Raw genomic sequence first — 15,316 nt, 5'->3', positions numbered from 1 at the left:
AGATATCGCTTCAGTTCACATTCCCAGTCTGGAGCTCGTCGCGGTAAGACGTGTTTGTGCACACTGCACGTGCTTTCGCAGCTCGACTTGCGGATCCTTCACTTTTGTTGTTTTTGTCAGCGAAGTGAAGTTTTCTACATATGCGGCCATTGGAACTGATTGAACGCTGGAACGCTTCTCATTTTGACAGTCTGCACCACCAGGTTGGATTCTTTTTTAGCGAGATTCATTGCCTGCACGTTATTTCTCCGTCTGACTATGATGACTTGTTTTTTTCGTGACTCGTATTACGGCCATTCTGCAGAACGTCACGGTTGTTCGCGTTTAGTCTCTACATGTCCGAGCCTGTCCTATCAGCACTGGAAGATTGACCACCCCGCTCTAAGAAGAAATAGGAAGCGGGGTCGGCCCCTACTACTCTTTTCTAGATTTTGTTTTATTGTGATATCATCTCGTATCCTCTGGAGTCGCGCCCGTCCGCACCACTACACCAACCCATGACGACTGGACTATACCCTAGTCTGATTCTCTCTCTCGTTCAGACGGATCCGGCTTCTCAAGATCTGTATTTCAGCACAGCACTACACCTTCAACGTCTATTGACTGTCAGTCTAGGGGTTTTCTTGACGGGATGCAACCCATCTCGTCCCTACAAGCTGTGCACCCTAACGGCCTTAACGAGGCGTCTCACGTGGACATATAGATCAGACTTTAAACTTTTAGATCTTCGTTCAGAAGTTTATGTCGAAATTACTTTCTTTCTTTTTTTAATATTATTAAATAGTCCGATCCCCTCTTCTTTCTCTTATTTATTTTTGGACTGTCCTTCTAAAATGCTCCAAATTATATAAATATTCGACCGAGCAGTCAATTCTTTTCATTTCTGGCTTGTAACTTTTTTCTTTTCTTTTTTAAATTCTATTAACGTTTTTACTAATTGCTATTTTCAAAATTCTGCCCATTTTCAACTCTACCCCCCCCCCCCCCCGACCCCCCCTCCATCCCGAGTCAGGCCACCGATCTTATCTAATTTCTTTTGGACCACTCGATCTAATCTAGCGACCAGATTTAATGAGTAGCATTTTCTTTATTAATTATATTAGAGATGCGCATCAAAATTTTAAAGGCCCACTATTTAATTTTTGGATGTAAATTTCAAAATTGTCCACTAATTTTTTTTCTGTCCCGGGACAAGCCCCTGGCTATCCACGGATATAAATACTACCACCCCTCACCCTTAAAATGAATCAGAAAAAAATCGGTGTCAAGCTGCTAATTTCTGAGATAACGTGTAGCGCCTAGGACTACCCTAATTCCGCACAAAATTCGAGTACTTTTTTTACAGGTACCCCATACATTTTTCAAGCACAAGGCTACTTGACACAGTGGTACTAGACGAAATAGTATATCTGTACACATCTGTGTCGTTCTCCGTATGCATGTGTTCATCATTTAATTTCGTTTTCTTTGTCTTTGAGAGGGACACACATAAATATTGGAAGACAAAGAAATTTCGCCTTTTCTGCAATTTACATCAGTCATCTAATGGCCCTTTGGCTTCTCCTTGCAGAAGTAGCTTTGGGACAAGCATGCACCTCAACTACTGCATGCAGTGATCCCAATGCTGAATGCTCTGGAACATGTCAGTGTAAATCAAACTACTACCAAGACGGTACATGTAAAATGAGTAAGTTACACTGGTTTCAATTTTTAGATTACTTTATGTCGTCTCTAGTTCTCCGTTTTTAAATTTGATCAATTATTGTTTCTGTTTGTATGATTGGTTCTTTTGATTGACTTTTCGCTTGTTATCTCTCACCTACTATTTATGTTTTGTCTCTATCTGCTTTCTTTATTGCCAAAGTATAGTAGACTTAATCATGTTGTTAGGTTTTAAACATTTTATAGACAAGCTTTCATGCATACTCAACATTTAATATCTGTTTTCTTTCATTTTGATGAAGCTCGTGATATCATATTGAAGTATGCAGTTTTAAAAAATAACAATGGCATTGGCCTATGTCTTGGCTTTTGAAAGACTGATTTTTCTAAAGATCGGGTGTTGTGAACTTTCTTTGATATTCACCAATGTGAGAAAGTTGTACCTCTAGGCAGTGTCCTGTCAGTTACTCTTATCTGTTGTGAAAACTACCAGTGTCACCCAGTTATTAAAACCTGGATCTGATTGCTCGTTATATGTTGATGATTTCCCAGAGGACACAATTTAGAAATCTTAGGGAATGACAGGTCAGTTCACATAATTTGTTGGTTAGAAGACTTGTATGTTTGGGATCGATCCCTGTCGGTGGGCCCATTGGGCTATTTCTCGATCCAGCCAGTGCACCACAACTGGTATATCAAAGACCGTGGTACGTACTATCCTGTCTGTGGGATTATGCATATAAAAGGTCATTGCTACAAATGGAAACATGTAGCGGTTTCCTCTCTAAGATTATATGTCAACATTAAGCAATCTTAGACATCCAATAGCCTATGACTAATAAATCAATGTGCTCTAGTGGTGTCGTCTGTGCGATTATGCATATAATAGGTCCCTTGCTACTAATGGAAACGTGCAGCGGGTTTCCTTTCTAAGATTATATGTCCAAATTATGCAATCTTAGACATCCAATGGCCTATGATTAATAAATCAATGTGCTCTAGTGGTGTCTGTAAACAAAACACATTTTTAACAAATGTTTGTATAAATGTGAAAAAAGCATGTCTCCATTTAGATGTCAGCTGTTTGTGAATAAACATCTGATTTGAGTGGTGGAGGAGTCTTTGTATCTGCGAGTCATATTTGATAACAGGCAATCTTTTATGTCGTGTCTAAGCTATTTAAGAAAATAGCGATTTAAGGTTCTTAATATTTTAAAGGTTGTTGGATCTACAGATTGAGGAGGAGAACAAAATGTCATTTACTTAAGTGTTATTTGAAGATGGTCGATGCTATACACAACCATGAATATTGTTTTGTTGCTTTTATATACCACCTGTAGAGTGCCTGTACTTCGAATCAGTTAGCCAAGTCTAGATGCATACCATGCAGTTTTCTATTCAGTAATCAAATTCGATTAATTGATTACCGAAACATCCTAGACATGAAACAGTGTTTGATAATAAATATTTTTTATTTTATTTATTTGATGTGTTCAAGTGATTGGGTTTTTATTGTTCAAACGAGTGCACCACAACTGACCAAAGGCCGTGTTATGTGTATTCCTGTCTGTGAAACAAATGCTTATAAAAGATCTCTCGCTATTAATGGAAACATGTTGCAGGTTTTCTCTGATGACTATGGAATGAATGAATGAATGAATATTTAACGACACCCCAGCACGAAAAATACATTGGCTATTGGGTGTCACACTATGGTAAAAGCAAAACAAATTTGTTGATCAACATGAATATAAAAATTCAAGAGTCAAATAAAAACACAGTGTAAAGAACTGTGCAAAAAATACAAATATCACAGATATATAAAATTAAAATGTTGAATAAAAGTCCGTATCACGTAAAAGAATTGTCCAAATATGTCTTTTTGAATTGCTGTTAAATGCTTACACTCCACCAAAATGTGTCACTCAGTCAGAAGACACTGACAGTGGTCACACTGAAATGGAGGATCTTTCTTCAAGATAAATGAATGGGTGAAATAAGTATGACCGATGCGGGCACGACACAAGACTACCTCATCCTTCCTGCACTGTTAATAGGAGGACTGCCACTCTCCCAAGACTGGCTTGATAACATGAAGCTTGTTCGCAACCGCACAGTCCCAATCACGTTGCCAAGTTGGGGCACAAAAGATAACTTCCTGTCAAATATAACCCCCATAAATTTGGTCTCCTCCACAACTGGAACTGGATTTTTGTCCACAAACAACTGTGGATCTAAGTGGAGACCTCTTTTCTGGCAGATATGCATACAAACCGTTTTTGACTTTGAGAATCTAAAGCCATTGTTAGTTGCCCATTGATGAAGTTTATTGAAACAAAGCTGCAACTTACGTTCAATGATACTCATATTGGACGATCTATAGGAAATCTGAAAATCATCGATATATAACGAGCAATCCACACCAGGTGTTAAACACTGGGAGATGCTGTTAATTTTCACAGAGAACAAAGTTACCAACAGGATGCTACCTTGAGGCACACCCATCTCTTGTGGGTGAACATCAGACAAAGTCGACCTCACCCGGACTTTAAAAGATCTATCTCTTAAAAATTGAGATATAAAAACTGGAAGTCGACCGCTAAGGCCCATGCCATGGAGGTCATTTAAAATCCCATACTTCCACGTGGAATCGTAAGCTTTCTGCAAATAAAAAAACACTGAAACCAAGTGCTGATTATGGATGAAAGCTTCCCTACAAAACGTTTCAAATTTGACAAGATGATCAACCATGCTATGTCTAGATCTGAACCCACATTGCACGTTAGTAAGCAATTTGTGAGATTCAAGATACCAGACAAGTCTACGATTTATCATTCATTCCATGGTTTTACAAACACAACTTGTCAAAGCGATAGGGCGATAGCTAGTAGGATTAGTTAGATCCTTACCAGGCTTGGAAATAGGAATGATAATTGCTTTCATCCAATCAGAAGGAATGTCTCCAGAAATCCAGATGTTATTAAAAATATTCAAAAGAACCATCAAAGATGATTCAGGTAAATGTTTCAATAACCGATAATGAATGTCATCTGGTCCTACTGAAGTACCATGGGTTGTACGAAGAGAATCCTGTAATTCCTCCATAGAGCAATGCCTTTTGTACACTTCAGCATGTTCAGATGAAAAATCAATGGACTGCTTTTCAGCTTTAGTCCTGACAGAGGTAAAGGCATCTATAGGGTGTATACTACCAAATCAAATCCCATAGACGACAATAGTAACATATGTGGCTAAAACTCCTACCTGCAGCGTATCAATCGACATAAACGCCACGGATATAAATACTACCACCCCTCACACTTAAAATGAATCAGAAAAAATTGGGGGTCAAGCTCGTTTCTGAGATAACGGGTAGCGTCTATGACTACCCTAGTTCCGCACAAAATTCAAGTACTTTTTTTTACAGGTACCCCATACATGTTTCAAGCACAAGGCTACTTGACACACTGGTACTAGATGAAATAAAATTGCATACTTGTTTACCCAGATGAAACTATTATTTTTTACAACCAACACACTCACATTTATAACCAATCACAGGACTTGTGGTGTTCACTTCTCTATCAAAAGTTGGGTGCACCTCGAACTTTGACCCAGCCGGAAATTATTTGGTTTAGTACTACCTGTACTGAAAGCAGAAGATGAGTTATGAGAAAAGTTGTCTGCCAATGCATTTGCAATGTCACGATGAGACGTGACATCCATGTGATTGACAGACAAATGATGAACTGTATTACTGGATTCTTCACCTTTGATTTTACGGATCCTATTCCAGACAGATTTCACTGATGTTTGTGAATTCAACTTGGAGAGAAAAGTTCTCCAATATTATTTCTTACTCTGTCGAATTAAATAAAAGTAAGTCATTTTTGAGAATTATGTCTTCTAATTGTTTACCTCCCCACAAAGTGTGGTGAACATTAAAATCTCCCTTAAGAATAAAGGGAGTAGGGAGCTGATCAAGAAGCTCTTGAAGATTTTTTAGATTAAAATTAAAATGATTATGAGGAGGTAAATAAACTGAACATAGAGTAATAGTTTTATGAGCCGTGACTTTTACAGCCACAGCATGTAAAGTAGTATTTAATGGTACTATACTCTGAGGAATGTTTTCATTAACAAGAATGGAAACACCCCAGATGCTCTATTTTCAGTTTCTTGAAACTTATGATAGAGGTTAAATCCTCTCATAGTAATGGTCAGTGTCCTTCAAGAAAGTTTCATGAAGACACACTGCAAGAGGATTATGTTTTTGAATTAAAAGACTTAATTCATCAAAATTGGGCCAAAGCCCACGGCAGTTCCACTGTAGAAATGTATTTGCCATTGGGTGGAAGTATGGGTATTATCTTAGGTTTGGGAGCTGGTCACTTGATTGTGAATAATCAAGTGATGAAATTTCTATCTCATCATCTACACAATCTAACGCTTCATATTGATTGCTAATAGGGATTGACCGTTGTTCAGATTTTTTTAATCGTCCTGAAGAGCGATCCTTCTGATGCACTTTGTTGTCCTTGCCTGTCACAGGTTTACTGGAGCCAGACTGCACAGGAGCAGACACTTTTGGCGGATTTATAGAATCCGGAGACACCTGAGATGCTTTGCTCACTAGTACAACCTTTGCTGCTTGTTTTTGAGCCTTTTGTATATCTGAAATCTTTTTGAAATGATTAGTATCATTTGGCCAGGTCAAATCTGTCTGAACCGAGACAGTTGCTGTCGAAACTTTAATCGCTGCAGCATAGGACTTCACAGCTACAACAGGTGTTGCAATCTCGACTAACTTCCTGGCCTCGGTAAAAGACAAATGCTTTTCAACTTTAATCTGCTGCACCAGTTTTTCTACTTTCCATTTTGGACATTCGCGAGAGTATGCAAAGTGCTTACCCTTGCAATTTGTACAAGCCATGTCAGCCTGGCATGTCTTGATGTCATGATCAAATTCACCACAACGGGCACATATCAGCCTGCCACGGTATGTATTTTGTCCATGTCCATATCTTTGGCACTTAAAGCACCGCAATGGATTAGGAATAAAAGTTGCAACAGATATCTTCAAGTAACCAGCCTTAATAGATTCTGAAAGGACAGGCATATCAAATGTCAGAATTAAAGTATTCGTTGGAACTAATTCATTGTTTTGACGAACCTTTATCCGCTTGACTGAAGAAACGTAATATCTCAAGTGACTCCAGTTTTGAGACACCAGGAAAAGATAAGTCTGGTCAGAAAAAGAAAACACGAAACAGGATTCTAAAAGAATTCGTCATTTAGAAATGCAAACTAAAGATAAAGAAGTCGAGATGAAAGGTTCAGAGTCATCAAATCACAATGACGTTACGCCATTACAGCTTTCGCAGATTATGAGTAAACTAAAGACCATAAGTGAAAAATTCATAACAAAAGACGACGGTTGAGTTAGAAAAAAAAAAGACATTCTTAGTCGAATGAACGAAATAATAGATAAACTAGACAAATTAGAAAAACAAAATCAGGCATTAAGAAAAAAAAAGTAGAAAAATTGGAATCCGCAGTGTTTTCCAGTATGGTGGCTTTGAAAAAAATGAATGACTTAGAACAATATACTCGGGGAAAAATACAGTGTGAATCTTTGGTGTTACTGATACTAATAAGCAGGAAATAGAACAGTCCATCGACCAAGCCGTGGGAGTCTTCTCCAAAATAGATGTAAATATATCCAAATCTGACATAAACACTGTTCATCGCACGGGTAAATTTCAGCCAGATAAATCATGGCCAATCATGTGTGTGTATAAATAAATATATATGTATATGTATTGTATGTGTGTGTGTATATGTGCATATGTGCATGTGTGCATGTGTATATGTGTGTGTATATGTATGTGTATGTGTATGTGTATGTGTATGTGTATGTGTGTGTATGTATGTATGTTGTATGTATGTATGTATGTATGTATGTATGTATGTATGTATGTATGTATGTATGTATATATATATATATATATATATATATATATATATATATATACACATAGAGAGAGAGAGAGAGAGAGAGAGAGAGAGAGAGAGAGAGAGAGAGAGAGAGAGAGAGAGAGAGAGAGAGAGAGAGACAGAGAGAGAGGTAGGGAGAAAGAGACAGAGAGAGAGGGGGAGGGGGGGGGGGGATTCGTCACGAGTATTTTTTAATATGGAAAATATCAACCGAGTCTATGTTAAAGGGACATTCCTGAGTTTGCTGCAATTTTAAAGATGTTAACGACTAACAGAGACTTTTTAACGATTGTAATTACATATCAAATATATTTTTCTGCACAATATATTAGTGGCTGTATATTAAACGTGTTTCTGATCGTTCTAATATTTGTACTAGGTTAAATTTCATTTTATTTCCTAAAAATATTTGAAGACAACATCCAGTTTGGGCTTCTTACAAATATTAAGATAACCAGAAACACATTCAATATACAGACAATGATAATCTAAACAAGAAAATATGTAAGTTTAATCGTAGAACTATTTTATTAGTCGGAAACATCTTACAACGGAGCAAACTCAGGAATGTCCCTTTAATTGGTAATTGTCGAGGCAAATACCGATTAACTAGACGAGGTTGATATTTTATATATTAAAAAACACGAGTAGCGAATTCTATTTATCCTATAACACTTCTAAAATAACATTTTAATTAAATATTTTTAGTAAATCACAGTACTAAAGTCGCCACCATCGATAATATGACATCATCACGATTAGCACAGATTAGTTTGACGTCACGCATTTTTAACAAATCTTTGAAAACGTTACACGGGTCTTGTTGGCTTGTAAGTAAATGACCCATCCACAGCAACACATTACCTAGAGACCTTACAAATTTGCATAGCATTATTAACCGGGTTAATAAAGTAAATTATCACATGGGTTTATGACATGGATATCATGGGTAAGTTATATATATGTATATATATATATATATATATATATATATATATATATATATATATATATATATATATATATATATATATATATATATATATATCGTCGCGTCGCATCAAAATTCATTTTTAAAAAGCCGAGATAATGAAGGAAAATTGTTTTTCTTGGTCAGTAGTTAAGATGTCGAATTTGTTTTAATGACAATGAAAGCTGAACATATTTACGATTTCTTTGTATATTTGCGGTATTTATAGCATATTAGGTGTTTTAGTTATTTGCTTAAATAGTTGTAGTTACGACAATTGTTCATGATTAAATTAAATACGTCATTTACGACCAACAGTAAATTTAAATATTTATTCTGAAAGAACCATCACTTCTAAAACATTTCAGTTTTGCAAATCACATATTTATTTTTAAAAAGGAGAAAGCTTGTAAATAGAAAATATTTAGAAGCAAACATTAAAAAAAACCGTTAGTAGAAGTACGTTTTAATAAAATCACCGCTTTAACAAAATATTACGTGAAAAAAGTTCTTTTACTTTTGTTAATAATAATACGATAAATAAAATCAGCAACTGAACAAAATAATAATGTGAATAAAACTACTATGACTCGTGAAATCCTTGTTTTGTTTGACCCACCCCTGATTTTGTGTGTACCTTATCCGGTGCAGGGTTTCTGCCACAGGGTGAAATGGGTATGGTACCATACCCAAATATTTTTGCAGATTTCAAAGGATATAGGATTTACATTTCCAATGAGGGTGTGTACTGAATATCAAATCCAGAAGTAGTGAACACTATACCGTGTCCACCTGTTGAGTATGCAGGACTCTCTCCAGTTTCTATTGAGTGAACAGTAAACCCTACAGCTTCTGCTGTGCGTTGTGTGTACTCTCCGGGTACTGTTGTGTGTTCAGTGCACACACCTGGTTTTGTTGTGCATTTGGTGATCTCTCCGGGTTCTGTTGTGTGTCCAGTGATCTCTCCAGGTTATAATGTGTGTTCAGTGATCTTTCCAGATCCTGTTGTGTATCCAGTGATCTCTCCAGGTTCTATTGTGTGTTCAGTGATCTCTCCATGTCATGTTGTGTGTCCAGTGATCTTTCCAAGTTCTGTTGTGTGTTGGGTGTACTCTCCGGGTTCTGTTGTGTGTTCAGTGCACACTCCTAGTCTATTGTGTATTTGGTGATCTTCCCGGGTTCTGCTGTGTGTCCAGTTCTCTCTCCAGGTTATATTGTGTGTTCAGTGATCTCTCCAGGATATATTGTGTGTCCAGTAATCTCTCCAGGTTCTATTGTGTGTTCAATGATTTCTCCAGGTTATGATGTGTGTTCAGTGGTCTCTCCGGGTTCTATTGTGTGTTCGGTGATCTCTTCAGGTTCTGTTGTGAGTCCAGTCATCTTTCCAGGTTATGTTGTGTGTTCAGTGATCTCTCCGGGTTCTACTGTATTCAGTGATATCTTCAGGTCCTACTGTGTTCAGTGATCTCTCCAGGTTATGTATGATTTGTGTTCAGTGATATCTACAGACTATGTTATGTGCAGTGTTCTCTCCGTGTATGTTGTGTTTCTGTTGTGTGAGCTAAATTATTTTCTGCGTCTGTTGTGAGTGATATCTCATGTTCAAGTTCTGTTGTGTGTGCTATGTCATGATCATGGTATGTTGTATGTATGTTCTGTCATGTTCTCCTTCAGGTTCTGTTGTGTGTGCTATGTCATATTCAGGTTCTGTTGTGAGCGCCACATCATGTTCAGGTTTTGTTGTGTGTGATCTATTATGTTCAGGTTCTGTTGTGAGTGCTATGTCATGTTCAGGTTCTGTCGCAAGCTACTGGATAAAGGCCGTGGTATGTGCAGTCCTGTATGTGGGGAAGTGCATATACAAGATACCTTGCTGCATTAGGAAAGATGTAGCGGGTTTCCTCTGATGACTTGACTATGAGTCATAATTACAAAATGTTTGACATCCAATAGCTGATGATTAATTAATCAATGTGCTCTAGTGGTGTTGTTAAACAAAACAAACAAATAAACTGTCGCAAGTGCTATGTCACGTTCATTTTCTATGGGTGATTATTTTCTCATGTTCAGCTTTTTGCTATGTTATGTTCAGGTCTTGTTGTCATTGATGTGCCAAGTTCTGGACCCATATTCACAAAAAGGTGTAAATTTACGTCTACGACTAGCACTTACGTCTGCCGTAGATTTACGTTTACGTGCAAGAAGCACCTTATTCTCAAAGACGGTCGTAAATGTAAACGTAACTTAGTTGGACGTAAATCCACGATTCAACACTCTCACTGGAGTAATTAATAAAAACACATTAGAAACGATGGCTACCGGGTAAATAACAAATGCGCAAAACGCAATTTTGTTTGTCGTCTTCTAACAATAACATCGCGAACAGTGGGACCATGGCATTTTAGTATTGGTGGGGATCCACGTTTTGGTACGAACTTTAGGACATTTCTTAAAAAGGAAAAGATAACTCAGGAGAAATTGGCCGAGTCGAAAACATCCGTTCGATCACCAACAAAAATATGTTCAATCCGTGGGCGTTCGCCATCGCAAACTGCTCCATTTATTGGAAATGCTGCTAGTTTCCGTAAATAATAGTAAATAACGGCGATCGTGCTTGATTTATTATATGTACACAACTTACGTTCAGCGTTAGTTGCAACCTGAGGCACTCTTATATTTACGTCCAACTTTACACGTAACTTACGTTTTCGTTGTTTCGTGAATAGCTCTTCAGTCGTAGATTTACGTTTACGTGTAAAACTAGGCTTACGATGTTTTGTGAATATGGATCCTGTTGTGTATGCTGTATTTCATGTTCAGGTCCTGTTGTGTGAACTATGTTGTGTTCATGTCCTGTTGTGTGTGTTCAACTTGTGTTGTGTGTGCTATGTCATGTTCAGCTTCTGTTGCACGTGCCATGTTGTGCTAATATTTTGGTGTGTGTGTTGTGTCATGTTCATGTTCAACATTCTGTTACTTAGCTTAGCGTAATAACTGGTTTAACGTGTCCATAGTCAATATACCACTAGGGTTTCAAACACGCCTATTCCGAGTCCGACCTCCGATAGGATCGGGGGTCTGACTCAGGACAGGGATATTCTGTTGCAAATATTTGTTAATTGTAAAGTTAATCAAAGTTCATAGATCTTGCTATCGTTTATGTTGAGGCCACATTCACTATATTCGCCTTTTAACTTACGTCTGATTACATTGTCTTTTGTTACTGGACTTTGTCCTGGATAACTTACAATGACGTTTGTATGTGCAATATTGTTAATCCTTAATGCCTATATTAGGGCAATCCTGTAGATCTTCAAAGGCAGCTGAAAGGCGGGACTTGATCACCGTAACATATAATTAACTATATGTACATGCAAAATCAGTGTGATTATGCTTGCAAATTGGTCGTATATGCCACATACAACATTATTATGAATTAAAATTGTATCTACAGATACAAATTACATGTTGGAAACATTGCTTCAATTAAAAACATTTCAAAATAGATATTTGTGTTTCAAGAAAATTCACCAAAACATGTTTATTATTATAATTATGGTGCACATAAAATAGCAAACCATATAAACATTAATGTTACTGCTATTCCTATTTATGTATACAGACACCATTCTTGTCTGTTGTCAAATGGTTCGTTGCATGCAGTACCAAGTGTTTTTCTTAAATAGACCGGGCTCTCACAACAAAAGTCATATTATTTTTAAGATTTAAGCACATAAAAATATTGACATAATGTATGCTCTGTTGTACTTCGCATTTGTAATTTCTATCACAGACCGATAACAACGAATACATATGGGTCGTAAATGGCACATACGACCTGTCAGACATAATTATATAACGAACTGTATTTTCAAAGGGTGTATCTACCACACACGACCAGTCTTGTTCACATAATGGACAGCAAACAAATCGGAGGAAAGTCGTATGTGTCAGTTACGTCTATTTCCATGCAAATTGGTATCTGTGATTCACTTACGACCATTTAAATCCTTCTGTATAAGCGATGCAATTAGGGACACAGCTACGATTTTTTGTGACAATATGTAATCGGGGATGGCGATTCCGAATATGCAAAAAAGACGTTTTAGGTCGTATCTGCCAATCTGCCACTTACGACCTGTTAGCTCTCACGCGACGATATATATATATATACATACATATATACATACATATATACATATACATATACATATACATATACATATACATATACATATACATATACATATACATATATATATATATATATATATATATATACATATACATATACATACATACATACATACATACATAGATAGATGTTTATATCATATGTACGAGTATATGTAAGTGTAAATGTGTGTGTATATGTATATGTGTGTAGGCCGAACAAGAAAAGAAATGTGAATATGTTATTATAAACGTATATATTTATTGAATTAAAATTAATTTACTAAATAATCTGTCAAACTAAAAAAATTCTCAAAACACTATCAATTTTAATAAAACCAATGCGATCCGAACTAAATGAATTTAAATAAAAATTTAAAAAAAACTAAACTAATATACACGTTACTGTTGTTGTTCATTATATATGCGAATTATACAACCGCAGAACGTGGATCGTCAGAAACAAGTGATATTTGCCAAAATTTATATGAAAAGGTTTCATATTATAGGCTAACAACAAAAAACGGTAATAGTCGAAACTACTTTATATTCTGTCTGATAACAAGGGAAAGTGGTTTTAATTACTTGCCTATATTCTTATTTAAATATTGATGACATTGACCGTGCCGACAATGAAATATGTTTCGGTAATAAGTGATAAGTTGCCGGATAATTTTAACTGATTTCTTGCAAATATTGCCTGTTATTTTAGTTTCTGCTCTCACTTTTGTTATTTGTCAATTTCTATCTATAACAATGTATCTAGTATATCTGGTTATATTTCATTACTCTATCGGGTCTGGGTAGGGGGTGTCTGACCCTTAGATTACCCTCGTTTTTAATGTTTTTATTTTTATTTTTTTATTTCCACCTTTTGCTACTTTCGATTGATGGGTAGATCTCCAGAGGTAAAGCATCCACCTATGCTAATAAACGTATCCTATTTATTACTTAATAGCCTAAGGACGTTGTATACAGTACCAGCAAGTTCTGTTATCACTTTTAACTACCAATATAAATGGCCGACATAACAATCCTTTCTGTAAATGTGAGAGGTCTTCAGTCTGATATTAATAAAAGACGTGATACTTTCAACTTTTTACGCAGTAAAAACTCTTCATTAATTTTGTTGCAAGAGACACATAGCTTACCTAAGGAAGAGAAACGGTGGGCAGCTGAATGGGGTTACAAGTGTTATTTCTCTCACGGAACAAGCAATAGTGCTGGTGTTGCAATACCTTTAAGAAATAACTTTGAATATAAAGCCAGTCAAATTATAATTGACGATATGGCTGATATATTATTATAGATATGACTATAGACAAATCTCGCTTATCTCTACTCAATTTATATGGTCCAAATTCAGATTAACCTGGGTTTTTTTTAATAACCCCAAAGAACTTTTAGAAAATCTTCCAGGTTCTATTATTATGGCAGGAGATTGGAATGCTGTTCAGAATTATACACAAGATAACTATAATTACAAACAGAAAAACAATATTTTATCTCTTAACAAAATTGTAGAAATAAAGCACATTTAGACTTAGATGATCCATGGAGACTACTGAATCCTGATAAACATTAGTATACATGGCGGCAGAAAAAATTTGCCAAACAAACCAGACTGGACTATTTTCTTTAGTATCAACAGATATATTAGCATTAGTGAAAAATTGTAATATTGGTACAAGTTATAAATCGGACCACTCAGTAATTTCACTCGAATTATCATTTAATCAAAACGAATGAGGGCCAGGTTATTGGAAATTTAATGCAAGTCTCCTTCAGGACAATAACTACTTCCAGCTTATTAAACAAATTATAAAACAAACTATTGAGGAATACTAAATTTCAGGAGAAGATCATAAAGACATGACATTTTCAATTAATGACCAACTACTTCTCAAACTTTTAAAAATGCGAATAAGAAGCGAAACTATTTCATAGTCAACAAAAAAGATATACTTAAATTAGAATCAATATCCCAAACATTAACTAATGAAGATGCTAAAATATTACATGAAAATAAAATGGAATTTTATAAATATTTTTTGGGAAAAAATTGGTATTTTCCTCTGGCGTTCCATCAGTTTTGCATATAATGCTGGTAGGTTTTCCGATTTTCAGAGGCAAGGTATTTAACCTGCATTCCAAAACAGGCTAGAGACAGAAGGTTAATAAAAAAAAAAACCCTGGAGACCCACTACTTTATTAAATGTAGAATATAAAGTTGCATCTGGAATGAAAAAAGGTCTGACCAAATATAATCGATGAATCACAAACAGGTCTTTTAAAAGGTCGATTTATTGCGGAAAATACTCGAATTCTTTATGATATTATGAGCTACTGTAAAACAAATGATATCCCGGGTCTATTACTGACAATTGATTTTGAAAAAGCCTTTGATACAGTAGAGTGGGAGTTCATTAATAAATCACTTCATGCTTTTAATTTTGGATAGACTTTCCGTAAATGGATAAACTTATTTTTTCAAGATATGTGTAGTGCAAATAT

The 15,316-nt window shown here is 35.9% G+C and overlaps 1 protein-coding gene across 1 annotated transcript in view; it reads left to right on the top strand.

The window, feature by feature from the left end:
• Positions 1 to 15,316, top strand: part of LOC121370197 (phosphatidylinositol phosphatase PTPRQ-like) — a 135,695-nt gene that overhangs the window by 25,441 nt on the left and 94,938 nt on the right. Inside the window, exon 3 of the mRNA XM_041495312.1 lies at positions 1,571 to 1,687. Coding sequence (XP_041351246.1) covers positions 1,571 to 1,687 — 117 coding nt within the window. The remainder of the gene's footprint in view (positions 1 to 1,570; positions 1,688 to 15,316) is intronic.

This window comes from Gigantopelta aegis, chromosome 4 (assembly GCF_016097555.1).
Source record: "Gigantopelta aegis isolate Gae_Host chromosome 4, Gae_host_genome, whole genome shotgun sequence".
In the NCBI taxonomy this organism is placed as follows: Eukaryota; Metazoa; Mollusca; class Gastropoda; order Neomphalida; family Peltospiridae; genus Gigantopelta; species Gigantopelta aegis.
This window is presented reverse-complemented; position numbering and strand designations above follow the sequence as displayed.